General features: G+C 40.5%; 1 protein-coding gene across 1 annotated transcript; it reads left to right on the top strand.

Moving 5' to 3' along the window:
• The first annotated feature begins 17232 nt into the window (after positions 1-17232).
• On the top strand, positions 17233-19442 carry LOC120793600 (leptin-like). The gene is made up of 3 exons (XM_040133817.1): positions 17233-17290; positions 17931-18131; positions 18226-19442. The coding sequence occupies exons 2-3, from the start codon at positions 17982-17984 to the stop codon at positions 18559-18561; spliced, it is 486 nt and encodes a 161-aa protein (XP_039989751.1). The 5' UTR covers positions 17233-17290; positions 17931-17981; the 3' UTR covers positions 18562-19442.
• Positions 19443-19446: the final 4 nt, after the last annotated feature.

Below are 19446 nucleotides of genomic sequence, written 5' to 3'. Positions count from 1 at the left end.
TCTGTTGTCAAAGAGTTAAAAGTGACAAACACACTGCTATAATCATTTAAATGATACAGGAGACAAAACTTTACATCCAAAAATTAATTTACAGCTGAAAAAATACTTCCCAACCTTGCAACTCAAAATTGGACATATACTGTATCTCACAGAATTGAGTGGTATACTGTATATATGATGTGCTCACTCTAATGTATGGACAGTAGTATTACATATACCAAAGCCACGACAAAATAAGTATAATCTTCTCCTAAACAGAACACACAGGAATGGTGTCTGGGGAGCAATATCCAATGACAGATATCTGCAAGAAAAAATAGCTCATATGGAGTTTTCCTTCTATTAATATGTGTGGGCATATTCTCAATAGATTTACAGCAAAACAAACAAACACTGTTGATAGAATATCAATCTCCTTTTTCCTTCTCCAGTTACTGTCCTTTGGGTATTCCAGCCGAGTTTGCTGTTTTGTTTTGTTTGTTCACTTTTGGTTTTTAGGGCAGCATTTCATCATCCATCACACTACAAGGCAGAATATAAAATCATTCCATCCGCTGCTTGACAATGAGCTTCATTCTTCTTCCTCTGAATGATGCAACTTTATCAATATTTGCTGAACAGTGGGACCCTGAATGCTTATACAAGTGATGATATATGATATTGCTGTAAAACTGCTGAGAAGTGAATTGCGTTCCCTCAGTTGGTCCTGTTTTCCTGTCCCACTCAGCAGGTAAGCAATGCAGATAATTTTAGGTAGAGCTCAGAGGCTGGAGACAAACACTGACTGTGGCTTTCTCTCAGTTTCACCATTCCTGTAGCTCGTGTCTAGTAATTACTGGAATGATCCTGTTAGATGTCCACATCCTGCACCAGTCAATAGCTTTTCTGCTAATTCACTCCCTGAACAATCAACCCATTTAGACTCCTCCCTCAAGGTAATTAATGGAACTTCACTCTGATGTGGATTCTCCAGATCTTACCTGTTCATAGCTGCTTCACAGATATGGCATTGTTGCATGAAAGTAAAGAGCAACTTTATGTCACACATAACTATGAAGATGGGAAATAACCCAATCTTTTGCTTATTCTGATGTACAATAATATGAAAACTTAAACCACACACACAAATTCTAAGATAACAAAACTGTGAGGCTCAGGCACAGCGGTGCTTTCAGCTAAATGCCAACATCAACACGTCACATGCTCACAATGACAATGCTAAAATGCTGCTGTTCACCACTATAGTGCATGTTAGCATGCTAACATTGGCTAATTAGCAATTAACGCAAAGTACAGCGGAGAATGCTGTAAATGTCATTAGTTTTGCAGGTATTTGGTCATAAACTACAGTATTGATCAATTTGAAATTAAAACCTAATGACTGCACTAAATCACCACAGTTATTATAATTCATCTTCATGGGGACATGAATGTGTGTTCTAAATTCCATGGCAATTCGTCCAATAGTTGTCTAGACATTTGACGCAAAACCTCATGGTGGCACTAGAGAAAAAGTCAGGAAATCAACAAAATCATCAGGCTCCATCCTCTAGGAGCCATGAATATCTGTAATGAATGTCGTTCCAATCCACCCGGTAGATGTTGAACTATTTCACTGGATGAGTAAAAACTTTGACCTGCTCATTACGCTACAGGAAAAGTCAGGGGATTACCAAAGTCATTAAGATTCATCCTCTGGGCAAAATGGATATCAGCACAAAATTTCATGCCAATCCCTCACATAGCTGTAGAGATATTTCAGTCTAGACCAAAGGGATGGGCCGACCAACAGACCAACATTGCCATCCATAGAGCCATGCAGCTGACTAAAAACAGACGCATGCGCATTTAAATGCACAAGCCCAATCCGTCTCTCAACATTCAGGGGCCGCTAGTTTGAGCGTCTCAGTGAGGGTCTCAGTGTCCGTATCTTCCTTGACCAAAGGGACATTCAATTCTTTATGAGGCTCAGCGGCGTTCCCATCTGGAAGAGCATCAACGAACTACAGTAGTTACACGTGCACAAGTATGATACATGAATCAGGATACTACAGGGGACTACCAAGAGTTGTATAGATAATTTAAGATGCATGAATTATACATTGAAGTTGTGTGAATTATAGACAGTGCATACTAGGCATATGCAGCCAAATGTGCCTTAAAATGTTATAATGGTCTTGGTGAGGCTTGTAGTAGTTCACGGCACAAATGTGAGATATGGCATCGTATCCGTGGATCACCGATCAAACGGGCACCAAGTACATTTTGACATTTTAGCAAGGTTACCACTTTAAACTCTGCCCACTATCCCAACTTCCTCCTCATAGGTCACCATGGTAGGATTGTAGGGCTCTATCGGGCTGTCTGTTAAACTCATGTTTTCAGCATCTCACATGTAAATCTGTTGGGGGCTCTCCTATATGCGCTGCGGGGGTTTGTTGGTCTTCTCCACAGAATCTTCGGCATGCTGTCTTGAAATCTGCAGGGAGAAACCCAGTGAGCAAAACCTGTTACAGCAAATGCAGCTGTAAAGCCAACCCGCCAATAAATGGCTCTGGTTGCATGACGTATCCATCACTAAACATACGTCGGGGAATGGTGTTTTGAGCTTCAAACTGGGCAAGTTTGTACGTGGGCTGGTGTGTGTTAGCATCTTTGTATTGCGTGTTCACAGTGCAGACTCAGCAGATTCCAGCTTTCACAGACTATTGGCTTGTGCAACAAAATTACTCTCCTCTTTAATATCTTCAGTTAATGTAAGTCTATGGCTAATTGAAAATGAACTAGTCTATGTCTCCCTGCAGTGCCTTTATAAAGCTGTTAAAGTGACGCACACCCTTTCGATGCAGGACAAACATTGAAAACCTCCAACTGTACGCGAAGAATGGCTTTCTCTGGTGAATAAATCAATATATTCTTTCGCGCAGAGACTCTTCACCAGGTGAAGCCGTGTTACTATTATCAAAAGCCAAAAAGGAACAGCTGATAAATCAGTAATATGTGGAGATAAAACCACACATAAAGCCAGTGCAGAGCGCACATCTCCAGTGGCAGTGATTTACAGCAGGCTGAGCTAAACTGCTTACCGTCAGGAGCTGTAATGGATGCCAGCGTCTGCTCTTAATTTCTGTAGCTGGGGACAGATATTGCTGATGTTATTTTCTCCCAAGGCGATTTCACTGATGTCTCCCAAGGTACCCTACTGTGTTATATTTGAACCATATGGGCGCAAAATGGTGCAATTAAAAACACGCTGAAAGCCTCTGAAATTGATCACCGAGACAGGCAATTTTGGTTTCAGTGCTGTAATATACAAATTGCCTACGGTTTCTCCTACTGTGGATCTCATGATGAGTCTCCAGAGTTAAGATAATAAGAGAGAAACATTAGCAAGAGATGAGCTGGAAAATTTAGAGCTGACTTCGGGACTAAATAATGTGGGATCTCAGTTTTACTTACAAATGTGCACATGAGAACAGTATGTGTGTAAGGAAAACCCTTCCTCCCTCCTTCACTGTCTTAGACACACGCACTTAGCAGTTTTCTCTGCCACACTGAAAACCAGTATAGCAAACTGTCTTTTAGTGTTAGCCCTGCAGGCCTCTGGCTGCTCATGGCTAAGAGACGAGGGGTGTGTAAAGCTGTAAAGTTTCAGTGCTTCAGTGAGCCTGCATGTTGAAAAAAAGTTATTTACAACTTGAATGGCTCACGCTTTGGTAGCCCATCATGGCAAAAAAAAAAAAAAAGGTTTACATAAGCTGCAATATACTTTATGGATGTGCTGCAACAGGTTTGCCTCCAGATGGTGTTCCCTCCTGCCACCTGCTGTTTACGGAGCCCACTGCATATAGCTTCTTGAATGTCATTCATCCTCCACTGGTTCAGTTATTCTCTGCTCTCATTGTCTGCAGAGATTTGCTTGTCAGAAGAAATCCAACATTCATCCGTCTGCAGCCAAGGATAAAAAAGGTAAATTGGAAAACAAAAAGTCATGCTGTCCACTAATCAATTCCCAATTTTAAGCGGGGCAAGTAGGAAGTGAGAACGGAAGCAGATCGTGTCTCCACCCAACCATTTCCAAATGCTGTAATACCGAAACCCAGTGTAATACCAAACTGCACCGCCGGGTTAGGGAGTGAGAGTCACTCCTACTTGTGCTGCTTCAGGGATGATGTAACTGAGTTTTCTGTTATATGCAGGGCTCTTAAATAGCCAGTAGATGGCATCAGCAGTTTAAGATTAACACTTGTGGGCACAAAGCTCACTATCAACACGGTGTACAATAATAGCCGTTAGGTTAAACGTGGCCATTATTGTTATTGTGACTGTGTTGATCTTTGATGATTTGAAGGAAGGAGTAACATCTTAACCAATGCTAGTATAGCACATGACACTGAAAACAATCAGAAAGCACATGGTTATGGCGTCCGTCTGTAGCTTCTGTGCAGAGAGATCACACAAAAAGCAAATTGATAAATATATTGCAATGGAAAACACACACACACACACACAATCCGCCTGGTTACAGCACCTGTGAGTGGTTTTGTGTCGTACATCACCTCTCCTCTGTGAATGAATAATCTGGGGCTTTAGGGGCCTAACAAGATGATGATGTTTCAGTGGCCAGCTGGCATATTTCAGCTCTGTGGTACAAACTCACGCAGCCTTGCAGGGAAACCACGTTCTCTGGTGCTGCCTATCACCCCGGTGAACGGTTCTTTCTCCGTTACGATGGGCGGATGAATGAATGAATGAATGAATGAATGAAAACTCCAACCTCACAACCGACAGGCTGGTCCGCTGTGGCACGATGGCCGGGCCTTTGTGTCGGCCGTTAACCCAGGTTGAGGGTCTTGCCTCTCCTCCCACACCCCACTGCTGGCTGGGCTGGATGACCGCTCTTTTGCTATTTTTATCCCCGTGGTGCTGTTTCTGTTTCTCAGCCAGCCAGCGGAGAGGAGAGCAGAGGTGCGGGTGCCTCTCATCACCACCACCACCACCCCCCACCCCCACCACCCCCCTCTCTCTCTCTTTCCAAAAATAGCCGTGAGTCGTGATCAGCTCGTCCTTGAGAGAGAGAGAGGAGGGGGGGGGGCTGTAGTATTGCTTAGGATCAGAGGAGGGGTTATGGATTGATACAAATAGTCACCCCCGCCAAGCCAACCCCAGCTCAGGCTGAATTAATGTGTTGCTATTTTTGGGAGCCCCGTGTTTCCAGGGGAGACCTAATGACGCAATGACGTCAATGCGGGTCAATCGCAGACTGGAGGAATTGAGTGGCTTCCATTTGGGGCTTTTGCAGTATTTCCTACAGAAAGGATGGAAACGGGTACAAAATGGAAGTGTGTTTCCTCAAAAAAATGCATCGAGAAACAGAGGTGAATCAAAATGCAGAAGTGAAAACGATCACACTGGCATCACGTCGCCCCAACCCTTCGAGCATCAGCGATAGTAAGGGAGGTGTGTATATATGGATGCTTCTTTTTTTTCCTCCTCATCCACAGCGCATCTGTGGGACAATACCTGCCAGTGACCAGCCTCGTGGAATAACATTTTCGAGAACATTTCTGTGCGTTGATTCGGTTTGATGTACACTGTCCCGGTTGTTTGTTCTTCGTATGATCTTTGTGTGTGCGTGTTGTGTTGTTTTCCCTGCGTAACGCTATGTGCTGTCTATCTCTCTGCCGTTAGCTACATGTGATTATACTCTGTTTTATTTGCATGTCCTGTGTCTTTTCTTTTTTCTTTTTTCTTTTTTTTTTCTCCCAGGGGCTTTACACAATCCCGACCTATTCCAAGCGCTCGCATCTAGACGCACAGAGGTAACGAGCACCTTCTCCCTCATCTCACATCTCATGAAATAATACAGCCACTGGCCATTTATTCTGGTGTTTTACATGACTGTGTTCGGGTGCCAGAGTTTCCTCTTTAACCCGCCGATCAAGACTTGCGTGGTAGTAAGAGGAATATTAGTTATTGTAGCTGAGGATTGTTGCGCGTCATGGTTGCTCGCAGCTCGGCGAGCTGCCGACGCGCACAGCCGAACGTTGGGGATGCGTGGAGATTTCGTCCTTTCCCAAACTTTAAACTCGCCTGTGGATCCTCTCTTTGCAGTGAGAGGTCGAGGTGTTGGTCAGGTGTCCGCGGTGCCGTGTCCGTGTGTTTATTGCCCCGCTGATTGCGAGCAACATCCGTGATCAGAGGAGGGTCATTTTTCAGCGGGGTAGTAAGTAGGCTAGTGCCAGGTGACGTGGGTATAAAGGCAGGATGAATTGACAGTGCGACCCCTTGGCTACAAGAGAAACCCCGCGGGAGATGCATGTTGCATACAGCAAGGAGATGGTGGTCCTGCTTGAACGGACACAAATATACATACATAGTCGGACACATTCAGACAGACAGACGCACAGGCACAGACACACGCACAGGCACACACAGGCACACACACACACACACACTTGCACACATGGGTGGGGGGGGGGGGGGGTTAGGGCGTGTACCGGCAGGGCTGGTGTGAGGCTTTCAGGACCACGGACAGCTCACATGAAGATCAACCAGTGTGGTCTACCCTCCTCCGTCCGCACCGGCTGCAGCATCGTTGTTTGGCAATGGCACTTCGTGAAACAGCACTAGAGATAACTCTGTCCTTCGTTGTTATAACCGCATATCTTCCCCGAACAGTAACGCAGATATTTCTACCTTCTGATCAACTACCGGCTCCACACATGACATGTTTTACCTTTTCCTGCTGCCATCAACTTTTTGCTACACGGCACCTGTGTGAAATGACGTCAGTTGACCACTATTTAGGTTCCAGGTGTACTGAAAACAACATAACGATAGTGTTTCCTTTGTATGATATCCAGTAGGATAAATTACACCTCTTAACATTTGTGTTCACGCACCTCACCGTTCCGCCAACTTGTGCTCTACAGCAGGTGTGTGTCCACATTTGACGTCCTGTCCCCTGAAATCCAGGGCTCCTCTGTCTGGCCTTGCTCCTAACTATCATTTAATACACAGTCTTACATACAATATACTCATAATCTCATCTTTTTTAACTTTTTTTCTCCCCTTTTCTAATTCACGAATAGTATTCATTCTTATCTTCTATCAGGAAGTCATGGAGGACTCCAGCATGCTCTGGGACATTTCACTATTATTCACAGGTGCTGCAGTTTCACTGAATTCCCCTTTGTTCGTCACAGTAGCAAAATATGTCAATCTCAAATGCTTCTTTTTGCTTTACATTGTGCTAGTTGACATTACACCCTATGGTCAGTCACTGGATTTCTGAAGTGTAAGGTATGATGAGGGTAAATCACAAGAAAGGAATTCAGACAGCTGCGTTGAAACTAGTACTTCACAAATCTATAGCCATAATTCCTTGCTTTAAGTTATGGTTGTTGTTTTTTGGATAGGTTTGATGATGATTTATTTGTACTTGTGTATTCGATTAGGTGTACAGGATATTTTCCTATATGGGGTTTGCTTGACTCTTCATTCAGTTATTGCTGTATTATTGGTCAATCAGTGATCAACAATACCGATAGAATGCACATATAATGATCAGTGACTGATTTTATGCGTGTTAACGTCAGTCTGTGACTGATGTATTCTATCTTTGAAGTCAGAATCAGCCAATAAATCAAAATCACGCTGAAATCCCAGACATTTGTACATGTATTTGTTTTCTTCAGAATGTGAATTTTCTCGACTCTAAACTTAACTTGATAGTAATAATCTGCTTAGCCCTTCTGTTTTACCACCTTAAAATAAAATCAGTTCTGTCTAAGAGGGAAAAACAGCATAATGAGCAGTAATCGCACAAACGTTTAGATGACGTCAGACCGGACAGCCTGGTGCTGACCTGACAACAATAACCTTGGAGTTAAAAAAGGGATTAATAGTGTTATTAGTGTTCACATCCAAATGGAGTATAAAAGAAATGCCTGAATACCACTGCATGCTATCATTTTCCTTTTGTTCCTTTGTAATCACATTAATGAGAAATTGCACATACGCTTTGGAGAACCAAGGTCACACTGACAATTAATAGTACCACTTGTTATATGTGTATTTTATCTGTGGTTTTAGTGAACATTTACCTACAATTCAAACTAAACTGACCAAGGCAGTAGTTAATAAAAAGAGTTCTGAACTTTATCACTGTTCTTCTTCGAAAAAGATTGATGTTCTGGATGTTTTGGCTTATATGTTATCTGAGGCCTTATGGTCCAATAGAAGGAAGAAAATGAAAACCTGAAATCTAAATGAGGATTGTTATATCTGATTTATTTTGTTCCTAATTTACGTTTAGTCTCATGGAGCTGTAACTGTGTGTTTCAGATGCTGTGTATGACCGCGGCCGTGATTTCAGCTGAGTAGTCTCGTTCTTTTCAGGTCTTTTTGCGGTCTGGGCTTGCTGTCAAATGACTACCCAGGAAGCCCTTACCCCAAAAAGCATCTGCAAGGGACCCTAACATCAAGGAAGATTTGCATAAAATTCAAACTCCTGAGCTCAGTCTATATATTGTGAACCCCTGTTTTCTCAATTTGTCCATCAATTAAGTTTGAGTGTATATTATTGTGAAATTGTGTTTTTGACTTTGACTTTGACCTATTTAAAACAAAAAGTGTGTGTGTGTGTGTGGCTTAAGTAGTCATTTTAGCAATAAATGTGCCATGGTACAATACATAATATAGACCATGTCAATTAAGAAAAAAAAATCATACCTGCCGTTAATCCAGTGGTTCCAAACCTGGTCATCATCACCCAGAGTAGCCCTGCCTTTCCTCCCGACGAAGTAAGTGGTTTAAACTTTTATCCAAGATGTAAATCAGTCCCTTGCTTAGTTTGTTTGACTGGAAATCAGCAGGTTTCTCTTTCCTGGGGAGCATCATTGAGACCCATTAATTCCTGTTCTGAAGGCATGCGAGGCATCACGTGATTTTTCCAGAAGGTGGCAGCATTGCTCACTTTCATTGACTATGAGGAAAAATATACTTAAATCCACACACACGCAAGAAATTCATGGACACAGTTATGATGATGACAGTGAGTTTGATGATGGTGTCCTTGTGTGCAGCATATATAGTGTCATAAATTAATAATGGACTGTACCTACTAATTGTTGTAATTACAATGTATTAATGTAACCCAGTTGTAAAATTTCTTTACTCTCATTCATGTGTTTGGTTGTCTAATAGATATGTAATACATTTTAAAACAATGGAAGTATGAGTTTGTCCATAAAGTGAATGAGAAGCTGTTGTCTCTGCCAGTACTTTAGCAGCCTACACAGCATTGCAATAGTGAAGGAAATGAATTTTGAGCTCCTGAGAACACGTCCCAACTCACTAAAAACTCTCCACAGAAATTTGTGATTTCCTAAATTTTTACTAAATTCTGCAACATTCCCTGTGTCAAGAACTTCTTTGGTATCATGCAAAATGGGATAAACCCACAACCAAAAACAGGTGCAAGCAGTTACAACACCTTATTAGACAATTCTTCATCCACAGAACTATTCCACTAACTACTACAACTATTGTATCTTTTTTTTTTCACCTTTAGACTCTTGTTCTGGTGTTGTTTGATCCACTTCTTCTCTGAAACAACAGAAGCAGAACCAATCACTTTCTAGTGCCTCGAGGTCAATGAAAAAACACTGGGTCCCTTTAACCTAATGATGGAGGTGGAGGCTTTTTAGTTTTTGTTTTTTTTATAGGTTCTGAAATTTTAATGAAGATAAAAGATTTAATGTAATTTTAAGAGTTTTTAATAAGGTAATAGAACTTTTTTGTGTAAATACTATATTGTTTGAGCATTTTTATATGTCTTAATGCATGCTGGGAAAAGATACCTTTCAATACCTCGAATATACCTTTAAAATAGCATTCTCAGAGTCAGTGTCAAGAGCATCAGCAAAATCATATCCAGACAACAGAGGTCTCATTAACAATGAGAAGAGCTTGACTGAGTTCTTCAGTTTTTCAGTGGCAAAATCACATATGACAAATTAAGTCTTTTGTAACTCTGTAAAAACTGCTGTGGGATGACCATCTCATTGGCAGTTACCCGAAACTCACACAACACTTTGAGGAGGAGAGACACTGGTGATAAATGCTTGAGCACTTCGGCAACATGGACATGGATGTTACAGAAAACGTCCCTGTGCCACATGAGGCTGCACCCACATCCTTGTTATACTGATGCTGGAACTGGAACAATATATTAGCCTGTTTCTTTTCAATACCCGACAGAAGCTATTGGTTTGACTCTTGCAAGGCCACTGAAAAATGGCTTTGTGGCTTTTCTCGATATAATTTTGTCGCTCTCACAGTGAGAGATGTGACCTGCACGTCTGTAATTTCAGGTGCAGACTCAAACAACTGACCTCACCTGGATTCACTTACCAACCGACAATATTTCCAATAAACCATGTATCTAAAAAGAAATTAAAAAATGAATTATTTGCTTTGTAACAGCTTATTTTTGATATATGAACAAGACTGGGCGGGATTAGTTTAATTAAGCTATGAATATAGCCTGTTGGGGAACAGTAATTGTAATTGTTCCTCCTATCCATTCTGGCCACAAAGAGATCCCTTCTTAAAGTGATCTAATTGTGAGCACGATAAAATAGTCATTAGAATATGTTTTTCATGAGAAAAATTAAGACAGTCTTGAAAAAATGTGAAACTATCCTTTAATGAACCCTTTATGCATGTTTAGGTTCTCCAGACGTCCAGTTTATGACTTTTTAGAGAATAAAATTTTGAATGAAGTTGTATTACTAATAAACTGTTCCTCCGTATGATCTGGTCTCAAAGATCATAGTCCTTACACACTATTTTACTTGCACAATACTGGACCTTCTGTTCTTATTACTTCCAATTTAAATGCAAATATAAAATAGGGTCTGGTGATTTTAGGTCTTTATTTTCACATTAAGTATTTCATAAAGTAATCATATTTCCTCTAGAATTAATACCTGTCTCTTGAAATCACAATGTCTGTAAAGATTCTCAGTCATCCAGGTCATGGTTATTCAAGGAGGGTTGAATCGAGGGCAACTGGACTTGGCTGTGACTGACGGGTGGGGAGTCCCAGGCGTTTGAGCCGTTTGGGGTCATTATCAAGGCCATTGATGTCACTTGGTTTGTTAGTGCTCCTGGCTGTTGTAACGATGGTCGTTACAATCATTGGATTCACATGAGGCCAAGTGTGAATGGTTGATAAATCTCCTGGGAAGGAATGAAAGCACAGCTTTGTAAGGGGGGGATAAGTGAGAAACCATCGCTCCTCAGCTGAGCAATGGTTTCTCTATTTTAACCTAGATAGCCGCATTCACCCCTCTTTCAAACCACCTGTGCTCCCTATCCAAAATATGTGCATTCTTGTCCTTGAAGGAGTGTCCCTTATCATTCAGGTGAAGGTAAACTGCTGAGTCTGGACCTGAGGTGTTAGCCCTGCTGTAATGAGTCATGTATTTGTTAAATGGTTGTTTAGTTTCACCAATAAACAAGTCTTTGCATTCCTCACTGCATCGGACTGCACACACTAGATTGTTCTATTGTGTTTGGATTTGCAATCTTTCGGATGGACCAGTTTCAGTCTAAGTGTGTTGCTTGGTTTGAAAAACAAAGGAATGTGGTGCTTGTTGAAGACCCTCCTGAGTTTCTCAGATATTTCAAACACGTATAGGATGGCAATGTTGTGTTTATTCCTCTTTTCTTTACCACCCGCAGTGTTTGTGGTCTTCCTGGATCTCGAGGCTGTTTTCACAAAGATCCAGGTAGAATATCCACAAGTTTTAAATGCACCCTTCAGGTGTTTGTGCTCCCTCCTTTGGGCCTGGGAACATGTTGGAAGATTATCATAACGGTGGTGCGCGGTGTCTGCGTTGGGAAGGGTCGCCAGACCTTCAACCTGAGCTGTTCTGCCTCCGTTTCTGTTAAGTTGTTTTTCCTAATGGTTGATTCTGTCGCAGTGATGAGGTCAACTATTGGTAAATGTTGTTGGCAAAGTGTAATCTTTGGGTTGGGACATCTTTCTCTAGTTAGGTAAGTTCCCTGTCTGACAGGTTCTTCACCTTTTGGTCATATGCTTCATCCTGTTTGGAATCATCTTTCTTTTGCATCCGGGTAAGCTCTTGCTAGCATTGCTGGCACGTGACAGTAAGGTTTGGAATTTCCACGTCTGTCTTTCTTTGCTCTTAGCACGTTTAAACAGTTGTGCCTTCTCAATGAAATCAGTGACCTTCTCTGGGCAAATAGGATGTCAGTATCTGGAGCAAACAGTCAGTCTTTATATTCCAACCTTCAATGGTGAAATGGACCTGTCTCTCTCTCTCATTCAGTAGCTGGTTCTGCACCTTTTCTAGGATCATTTCAGCTCTGTGGCCTTTCACCGTGGAACCTGGACGTATGCTGTTTGTTATGAGTCTGTGTTGTTGGCATTGCAGGTTTAACCGTAGGTGGTGGTTCATCCCAATTTGCTCAGTAAGATGTCTGTGAAGATTCTCATTTAAATCACAGCATACAACACTAAAATCACAATATACTCCTTCCTTTTTTAATTTTTTATGACACACTGTAAAACAGTTGGTGTAGGGCCATAGAAGCTGCATTATATGAAACTATACTACTCATTATGCATTTTTAAACCCTTGATACACATTCATTCATTGCATTGAATCGTTACCTAGCTCAATGTAGGACAAAAGAGAGGAGCCCACACCTGAGTCATTCATTTGAATTGTTCTATTTTACTTAACTAAAAGAGAAATTAAGCTTAAGATAAATCCAGTACAACCAAAACAAAAGGTTGGAAGCCAAGAGAGAGAGAGAGAGACTGGCTGACTGGCTCTTACTGCAAGTCTAATTATGCTTTAACAAATCCCAACACATATTTGCATTTGGTAGGTTACACATCCACAGGTTTTAATGCACATTTTCCTTCATATTCTTTAATGAATCTCAGTACACATCCATCCATAAACATGTTGCCAGTTGACTGATTTCAGTTGAGGTCTCTGTATTTGTACATTCATATTTCTAAAGTACAAAAGTTTCAGTTGTAGACGTGCTGTTCAAATGAATATGCATTTTGATCTTTACTTTCATTATTAAAATCTGTTAAAATATCATCTTTCAAGATACTCTACTCTGCATTCTTTATACAATGGAAATTTGGGAGTGAATTTATAGTAACATTAAGTGAATTATATCCCATAGCACAAAAAGGCTCTAGAAAACAATGCAAAATGTACAGTCCAACTACCAACTACCATGGATTCATATAAACCATCACAAGGAGTCAAATTACCTTCAGTGATGTCGTCTCTCGGTGTGGTGTAGAGAGTTTTCTGTATTAGTTGTGTAAAGATAAATCAACTCATTATTAGAAACTTATTAGAAGTCAGTTTCAGTAACTGCAGACATCTGACTGGCTGGAACAGGGATTACAGTAAGCACATTTTAGATATATTATTCAACATTCCTAGAAATATAAAGCATCTCGATAATATGTTGGCAGGAAAGAGCATCAGCAGCCATTTTTTCTCTTACAAGTTGTAGTCTGCATGAATTCACTCAGGTGCTTAATTCACTTAATTCTTTGTAATAGGCCACTTTTGTCCTGTATGTTTAAATTATAAAAAAAACCTGTTACTGGTGTTCCTTAACATGACATTTTTTTAAGATGATTGCTTACTCCAACTCATTTGGTGCCCCACCACCACCACCACCACCCACACACACACACACACACACACACACACACACGCACACAATGAAATGCTGATTCAGGTCTTTTCAGACCAGTTTTAATGTTTTAACGTCACTCAAGTGTCTGGGGGTGAAAATAACACATCGTCCTGCATGGCAGCACGTACAGGATTGCTGAATCCGAATTCCCGTCATTCCTGTGACTCATCCAGGCAGGTCCTGCTGAGTGGAATTCCTGGTTTCCATGCTGCATCTGGACAAGTAACCCGAGGCTGTGTAAGGCCTATTAACATGGCTCAACCGGTGCCGCTAAGGGAACAGGTCAATAACACTGTGTTAACCTTTAGGCCTGTATATCATTCTACGTAATTAACGGCTAAAGTCATCCCATCCCTTCTCCTAACCTTAAAGGGTTAATGAATACCATACATGCAGTTTTACAATGTGTATAAGTCTATATAGTTAGCTTAAAGAAGGGCACAAACCTTTTATGAGAATGTGACTCATATGCTCCCATAAGTCATGTGACACAAAGTCCTTATGAATTATTAATGAAGCCTTGCAGTGTCCTTCTGTCACACTCCAGTCCTGCAGGGATCCAATCTGATCGACTCTCCATTATCAAAGGGGCATCAAAACGATAAAACTTTGTAAACACTTTTTTTTTTTCAGTTGTGGTTTATAATGTAGCCACATAAGTGTATCTTTGCTGTTTGGAAGTAGCTTGTGCGTGCTGAGAACTGTAGGCTAAATAAACAGATTCATAAACTAACAACTCCATGTGGCAAAGAGGAAATAACTTTGACTCATCCTTTTTATTAGATGTTTTTCGCCGAGCCAACTTAGAAGAGGCATAAACATTTTGATTAATCCTTAAGGTCAAATTGATAACACCACAGATCCATCTCAAATATAAAAATAAAGCATGCCGCTGTTTGTTTCCTGATTTGCAAAGGAGATACTGTGAATGTGTATTCCACTGTGTGGTAGCATTAAATGACAGTCATAACCCTGTAAAGATTGACCACCACATTATCTTAAAGTGTTTCCTGTATACTGAGACGTCACATACTGGCAGACAAAATCCTAATTTAAAAACTGTTTTAGCGACAGGCAGCTTTGATTCATCCCAGATGTCAGCTCCGTTGCTGGCAATGGAGCTCCCTAACCCCCAGAGAACAACTCTGAAGAAACTTTTAACAATATCTGGAAACTATCCATCATATTATTTCATTCACTTCATTCCTTCATGTTTTTCTTTCATGAATAATACACTGTTCCCGGTGAAAATACAAGTCGGACACTGTCACCCATTTACTTTTCTTCCCAGAAATGTCCTTCAGTGTGTCTTTTTTCCCAACAATTTTCAGATCCTATCACATCTGTTTATTCTGTTCAAAGCGTGGCAGGGAGACCATGTGTTAATCATTTTATGAAACCTCTTTATCTGTGCGTGTCTGCTCTCAGCATATTGGAGCATGTGCATGAGGTATTTAACAGTATGCAGGATTTACTGTAAATTACCTCGAGAGAAAACTGAAATTACCATTATGCTCCTGTTTTATTGCCTCCAAACCTCCCTCTAACGTAATCAGATTCTTGGCCTCTCTGACCTCTTTTCGCTTCAGAAAAACAGAAACTTGTTCTGCACAGCCCTCCCTTCACTTCTCCACGGAGTGACGACAGAAATCTGTTTCCAAAAATTGCCACTCTGCATGAAATATACATAGATTTCGAAACAGTTTTCAAAGCAGAGCAGTGAATTAGAGCAATATGAAAGAATTCAGTGAAATACAACTCAAATGGTGGAAAAATGTGTGCTTGAAATGTAGTTATCTGGACAGTTGGCCTACATTAGAAACATCTGGCATATATTTTATTAAGTAGCATAACGATGTTTACTCCTCAACTTTGGCAAAACATTTGATGTGTGATAACATAGTTGTAGTAGCTCAAAATGAACCAAACATTTAATTCTGGCAATTCTTTTAAAATGAAATCCGAGGCTGAAAAGATCATTTTTTTGCTGCACTCCTGATCCTGTATGCCCGTGTGAGTCCTGGGCGGTGCACATTCATACTATATAAGTGTGACTACTACCTATTGGAAAAAGGAGAAGCTGATAATTCACAGAGCTATGCACATACACAATCAAAATTTATCTCCAAGAAAGAATCACATTCATTTTGTGGAAATCTATCGCCTACAAAATAATGTTTGTTTATTTAAAACTATTTTTGCTATGCTAAAGACGTTATGGAGGAAATGTAACTACTGCTTGAACTATTTTCAGAATGTTACACTCCTAATCGGTCACACTGAACTGGGTGAGATCATCCATAATGATTTCCTAGGGTAAAATATGCAAATGCTCAGACAGACATCAACCGAAGTCCATTCTATCTCTCTGTATCTATCTTTTTATCAAATGTCACAGTATGCGTGAATTATGTTTGAGTGGATAGTTGCCCTTTGACTCAGATACTGTATGTGTGGCTGGTCGTGACCAATATGTATTGATTTTATACACTCACATATCAAAAAAAAAAAAAAAAAAAAGATATTTGATACCAAATCAAACTATCCATGCATGCAAGAAAAAACTGATTGAAGAAATAAAATGAAAATAAAGGGCAATGATAAAGTTAAAGATATGAAGACAAAAATCTATAAGTTGCATATCATTTATATATTTCAAGACTAAACATGATATCAGGCAGGAGGGGATCTTTATCATACTGGGCTCCTTATATTTGGGCAAACAAGAACCATATAGATAAAGATAGATGTAGAGATTCTTCTTCTACTGTACAGCTCAGGTGTGCTTCTGGCGCATGCTCAATAAGTACCGACGTAGCTGATGTTGGACCCTGGTGCCATTATGCAAGGTTCAGAAAAAGCAGTGAGAATAAGCGAGTGTCAGTACAACCTATGGCATATTAGGCATACTGGCTGTGTGGTCAGTCAGGCAGCAGAAGTGTTTTGTTCTGCGGTCACATAATTGGAAATGTTATTGTCATTCCTAACTGTAATAAACAAGTATTCTAAGGCTTACGCAGGGATAAGAAAGTGTTGTGCAATTCTGGGTTTGCTATGTCAACATGTAGTGCTTTCCTCCACTTTAGAAAGTTATTGTTGAAATACCTTTGATCAAAACTTCACCCCGTGCTGCTCCTGAGAGACTAAGACACACATTTAACTCTGTGAGCTACTTCTGAAGGGAAAGAAAAATAAAAATAAAAATAAAAATCTGCATCAGTTGCATCTATGAACATTACTAATATTGATAAAATAGTTTGTGTACACTTTTGCCATGTGGCTCAAATATGTCACAAGATACTTAGTATAACGTGTACTGCATATTCAACTTGCCTCTGATCTCCTCCGGTGCCACTAGGGGATTGAGGGGTATGAGATGGGGAGAAGTCAGTGAGGGGGTGGATGAGAGGGGAACTGGGGGATCGGAGAGAGGTGAGTAAGAGATGAGTCAACAGCCCTCCACTATAAGATATCCTGATGGAACCTAACAGTGGCATACATGCAGACACCAGCCACGGTAAGGTCAACTCTCCTCTTCATCTCATTCACTGTGTCCTTTCCTCAGGCTTCAGCTCTTCCATCTTTGTTTCACTATCTGTGTTCACTGTCACACTTGGTCTTCATCAGTTAGTTTCAGAGTGAACAGCTTATCTGGGATGTTTAAACACTGGATTTATTAGTAAAAGATGTCAAGTTTTGTTTTTAGAGAAATTCTTGTTGGTTATTGATTGTGTGTCTTGTAGCTCTAGCTAAAGTTTTTTTTTAGTTTTTTTTTTTAGGAGCTTACCTTTCTGTTTATTCTTTGCAGAGCCTTTAAATGAGATTTGGACCCCAGTCCAAATCTCATTTAAAGGGGTCGAGAATAATAGTGTTAGCTAAAGTCAGTGATCTTTGTACCAGTTACACAGTCAGAAATTCACAGGTGTCTCTACCACAAATATTTGCTGCAATAATCAAACATACTGAGTAAATTACTGGAAGGAAACCTGTGTATGCAGCACGTATAATCTGATCACATGCTGATATGAACTCATGCCTGCTGTCTTAGTAAGATGAAACAATGCTGACACCAAGTGAAAGATGGAGACTCACAAACAACATTTAGGCAGAACAATCTGCATGATCTCTGATCATGTCCAATGCCCTTCTTCTCCTAGGGAGTACCAGTGCTATTCTGAATTCTGTACATCTCGGAATATACCACAAATATGGACTACACTCTGGCCCTCCTGTTTTCCCTGCTGCAACTTTTAAGTGTGTGCACAGCTGCTCCTCTGCCAGTGGAAGTAGTGAAGATGAAATCAAAAGTAAAATGGATGGCTGAACAGCTGATTGTCAGGCTGGACAAGGACTTCCAGGTAATGTTTGTAATTCTGTTTATGGTGACAGAACTACAAGTTTTTCCAAAAGTTAAAGTTTTTTTGACTGACACCTGTTCTCTCTTGACTGCAGGTTCCTGCTGGCCTGACACTCAGTCCACCTGCTGATGATCTGGACGGACCTTCCTCCATAGTGACGGTCTTGGATGGTTATAACAGCCTGATCTCTGACACCTTTAACGGGGTCTCCCAGGTCAAGTTTGACATCTCTTCGCTGACAGGTTACCTCGATCAGTGGAGGCAGGGACACTGCAGTGAGCAGCGGCCAAAGCCCTCAGTGCCAGGGCCACTGCAACAGCTACAGAGTCGGAAAGAGTTCATTCACACGGTGAGCATCGAGGCTCTCATGAGAGTGAAAGAGTTCCTCAACCTGCTGCTGAAAAATCTGGATCATCTTGAGACTTGCTGAAAGATGGACATTAGAACTAATATTTATAGATGCTAAGTCTGCATCAGTGATGTCTGACTTAGCATTCCCCCCATTCTTAGTTATACTTTTGCGATGTGTTTTGAAGGAAATTTATTCTTGAACATGCATTTATTTATATACGTATGTATTTATTTATCTACTTTACGTTGAAAATATGTTTTTTGTAACAAACACTGTCTGTTCAACAGCATGTCTGCAACAAAAGTCTAGTTTCCACCGGAACGTTTGTATGAAAACTGGTCTAGAGCATGCCTTGCACACACGTATCAGCTGCTCGTAGACTTGCATTATGACACCACCATTGTGTCAAAAGTAAAAAAAAAATATGAATCTACATGGTAACTCGGGCCTGAAGCTGAATCAGCGCTGTAAAGAAGCATCACAACGAAGAGTGATGTCATGTCTGGAAATTCCTAAAAACCGGGAGGAAACTTGCCAAGATAAACAGCTGTGTTTTTATGAGAAGTAGCACAGGAAGGGTAAAGGGCAACTTTAATTTCAGTGCAATATCCTCAGCTCTTCCAAAATAGCTATTTATAGCCATAGATATTTTGTATATTTTTATACAGTTCACAGTATTTTTTATAATTATTGGGTTTAAACTATGAATAAATATTTTTTAAAAATCTTTTTTATATATGCAAGTTTGTAGGTGTTGTGAGATGAGTGAAAGACGAGATGAGAAAGATCAGAATTTGTGGGTGTTCATCTCTTGCTCCACTTGTGTATTCAGGGTTCATGAGTGGAAAGTGTTTACCCAGAGCTATCGGCTTATGATTAACTCCTGTTAAAAACTAGCATTTAAAAAAGTGATCTTTGAATCCAACAACAAATATGGATTTAATACAAAAGTGTAAAGATAAA

The sequence above is a fragment of the Xiphias gladius genome, chromosome 8 (genome assembly GCF_016859285.1).
Source record: "Xiphias gladius isolate SHS-SW01 ecotype Sanya breed wild chromosome 8, ASM1685928v1, whole genome shotgun sequence".
Lineage (NCBI taxonomy): Eukaryota > Metazoa > Chordata > Actinopteri > Istiophoriformes > Xiphiidae > Xiphias > Xiphias gladius.
Note: the sequence above shows the minus strand (reverse complement) of the source record. Positions and strands in the feature narration are given on the sequence as shown.